The following is a 3,112-nucleotide window of genomic DNA, read 5'->3' on the forward strand; positions in this document are numbered from 1 at the left end:
AAGGCTTGTTGATCACTGTCATGCTTTCCATGGTGTATGTATAGGAAATATGTCCATCATTATTTTCCTATGGAATACACTCAGAGGTTTGAAAAGGTTGGACAATGTACATGACAGATGAGAATTTGGGTAAGTTACACCAAGTTAGAGGGGGGCTATAAAGCCAAAAAGCAGAAATTTTGAGAAAGCAGCTTATGGTAAAAACCTCTATCAACCATGAAGAAGCTTTGGAGTCCAAGCAACTTGGATTCCACAGCCATTAGTTGAACTCATTTGAACACATTTGAACACATTGAATTACTGAAACCATTATAACTTAGCTCTCAAAGGTTTTAGTCATGACAGTTCAGCCAGGAAAAGAAGGAAATAACAGCCCAGACATGGTGAAAAATTTAATTCCTATTTTGTGACCAACTCGTTGTTCCAATCTAGTTCAGGCATTTTCCATATTGACTCAGGTTCAATCTTTATATTTGTATTTAAGTTGTTACTATGCACATTTGGATTAAGTAATGACATTGTGGATTTGACTCTATTTAGATGGTCCTGCTCCGTGTCATAGAAGACATCTACTTTGACCAAGCATCATTAGATGCATTTATATGGATTTCCTTGTGTCATCTTATAATTGTGTAGTGAATGTGCAAAATTTTTATGATATGCAGCTGAAAATAATGCTCTTCCAAGCTCAGCTGAAAGTGTTGTCAACGATAGTCTTTCAAGCTTAAACGAAATTTCTGAACAATCCAATGCAGCGACAAGCATACTGAAGTGGATTTTTGATGGCCCCAAGACAAAAGTCATGGAGCTTGTGGAGAAAATCTTGAATCTTATGAATGACTTGTTTCAGGCTCCTAATAGCAAGCGTGATAAGGCAACAACAGAAGCAACTGCAGATCCATTCATGCAAAAATTGAGGGGCTCTTTCACTGTTTACATTGTGGTCCTGTTGATTGTGGTTCTGACCCGGACTCACAGGACCTGATCCTCATTCGATGACATGCTCCATTAGGTGACATTTACCGTTGGAAGTTTCTTAATTTCTAGCAAGCATATGTTAATAGATATTTTGATTTTCAGTTAAGGAGATGTGATGGTAGGTTCAAAGGCTAATGGACCAAAGTGCTAGTTGAATATAGGGTTTTTACATAATAATTTCCGATGTTGAATTTATTATCTTAATAATATTAGAACTTTGTCCTGCTATGTTAGTTTACAGTATTAGAGCCTTGGAACTCAAGGCCCGTGGCACTTGGCTTCAAAGGGGTCCTGTGTCATAATCATCTCCTTCTATAAAGCCTCTTCTTCAAGGTTTGTTGAATAATAATATCACAGGGTTGTAGAAAGTCTATAATATGAATTCTAGCATGAGTTAAGGAGAAAAAGCATGAAAAACAAATTCAGTAATGCATTTTTGTAGAGAATGTTCGCTCGTCCCACGCTCAAATGTTGGCTATTAAATTTGTGTGATTTCATTTTGGCTTGGGGTGATTTTATAAAATTGAAAGATTAACGTTTGTTTGATTATGTTTTTTGAAACTTATTTTTAGAACTATTTTTTATTCTTTAATAAAAAATAGTTTTTAAAAAACAACTATTAGAAAACATGATCAAACAGGTCCATGTTTTCCTTTTGTTTTTTAAAAATTGGTGAAAACTCTTTCTTGTTCTCTAAAAATTGTTTTTTATTTCACTTTGTTTTAAAAAATTATTTTAAAAAAACAATGGTGTTAGAATTTTTTAAAAACAATTTATGTTTTTATGAACAAAAAAATTGTTTTTAAATCACACGACGAACAAGTTCTAATTGTTTTTCAAAACTAGCCCTAGGTTATCTTGGGCATAAAAAAAATTATTTTGTGAAAAAGGAAAAAGAACCCATAAAAAAATAGTAGTTCAATAACTTCCCATGTCTCTATTCCTCAAACCTTTTAAGATTCATCTTCAAAGAAAGTAAAAAATTTATACCATAAAACTTTGATAAAGGTTTTGAGGGATCGATTAAGGAGTATAGAACTGGTGCATCAAGGACTTGTAAAATGTGTATCATTGCATCCATTCAAGTAAAATTGTGTACCATTATTCACTAGTTGGTATGTCACTCATGATTTTTTATACCTAGCACATTATTAAGTGATTTGTCCATGTTATATCTATGTTCATTGGTGTAGATGAATTTTCTTTTATACGGGACTCATTAAAGCTTACTCAAGGGTCTCCAACGGGCGGGCCGGCTGGCCCGGAGGAGTAAGGCCCATGGCCTAGCTCGGGGCGGGCCACTGAGCCCGTTGACTGGTCAACGGGCTGGGTCATGCCCTTGGTAAATCTAGGCCGTGGCCCAGCTCGTGGGCCCTCAAGTTGGGCGGGCTTGGCGGGCGGGGTGGGCGGGCGGGCTTTGGGTAAAAATTAAAATACTTTGAGTTTTGAATGAAAGGGGATTCGAACCCCTTCCCTTATGGATCCATAAGCATTCAAGGAGAGCTAACATCAACTGAGCTGACCCTCTTTTGTGTAATATTTTGCATTAGTTATATATATATTAGAAATGTTGTATGATTTTTGAAAAAAAATAAAAGTGAGTATTTTTTTTTGTAGTGATGTAAACTTTTCCCACATTTTCAAATATAATGTATACATTCAATGAATAAAATAGTTAGCAATGAATATTTTTATTAATGTAGCCTTTTCTATTTCTTGAATATTTATATATATATATATATATATATATATTTTAAGTGGCGGGCCTACGGGCGGGCGGGCCTAAATTGGGGCCCATGGCCTGGCCCATCCAGAAATGGGCTCGGGCCCGTGGGCCACGGGCTTTTTGGAGACCCTTAGACTCAATGTTGATATAATTGAAAAATAAAATTGAATTTTGGGTTAATTGCAAGGAGTATTTATTCATCCCTTTAAGTAATGTCAAGTATAAAGACAAAAATTCTTTTAAGATCTTACGTAAAATTTTGACCAAATTTGAATGCAATTAAATTTTTTTTTTTTGGGTCTTACAACATAATAATTTAGAGGTTTTCGTAGTTAAATATTGAAATAATAGTAAAATTTTAGTTAAAATGACTTAAAATATTATGTACAAGTTATAACCAACTCTTAT

At 34.6% G+C, this 3,112-nt stretch overlaps 1 protein-coding gene across 1 annotated transcript in view; it reads left to right on the plus strand.

The window, feature by feature from the left end:
• LOC117933993 overlaps nt 1-1,211 on the plus strand; it is a 5,632-nt gene extending 4,421 nt beyond the window's left edge. The window contains exon 4 of the mRNA XM_034855582.1: nt 666-1,211. Within this exon, the coding sequence (XP_034711473.1) occupies nt 666-985 (320 nt within the window). The 3' untranslated portion in view covers nt 986-1,211. The remainder of the gene's footprint in view (nt 1-665) is intronic.
• Nucleotides 1,212-3,112: the final 1,901 nt, after the last annotated feature.

The sequence above is a fragment of the Vitis riparia genome, chromosome 16 (genome assembly GCF_004353265.1).
Source record: "Vitis riparia cultivar Riparia Gloire de Montpellier isolate 1030 chromosome 16, EGFV_Vit.rip_1.0, whole genome shotgun sequence".
NCBI lineage: Eukaryota > Viridiplantae > Streptophyta > Magnoliopsida > Vitales > Vitaceae > Vitis > Vitis riparia.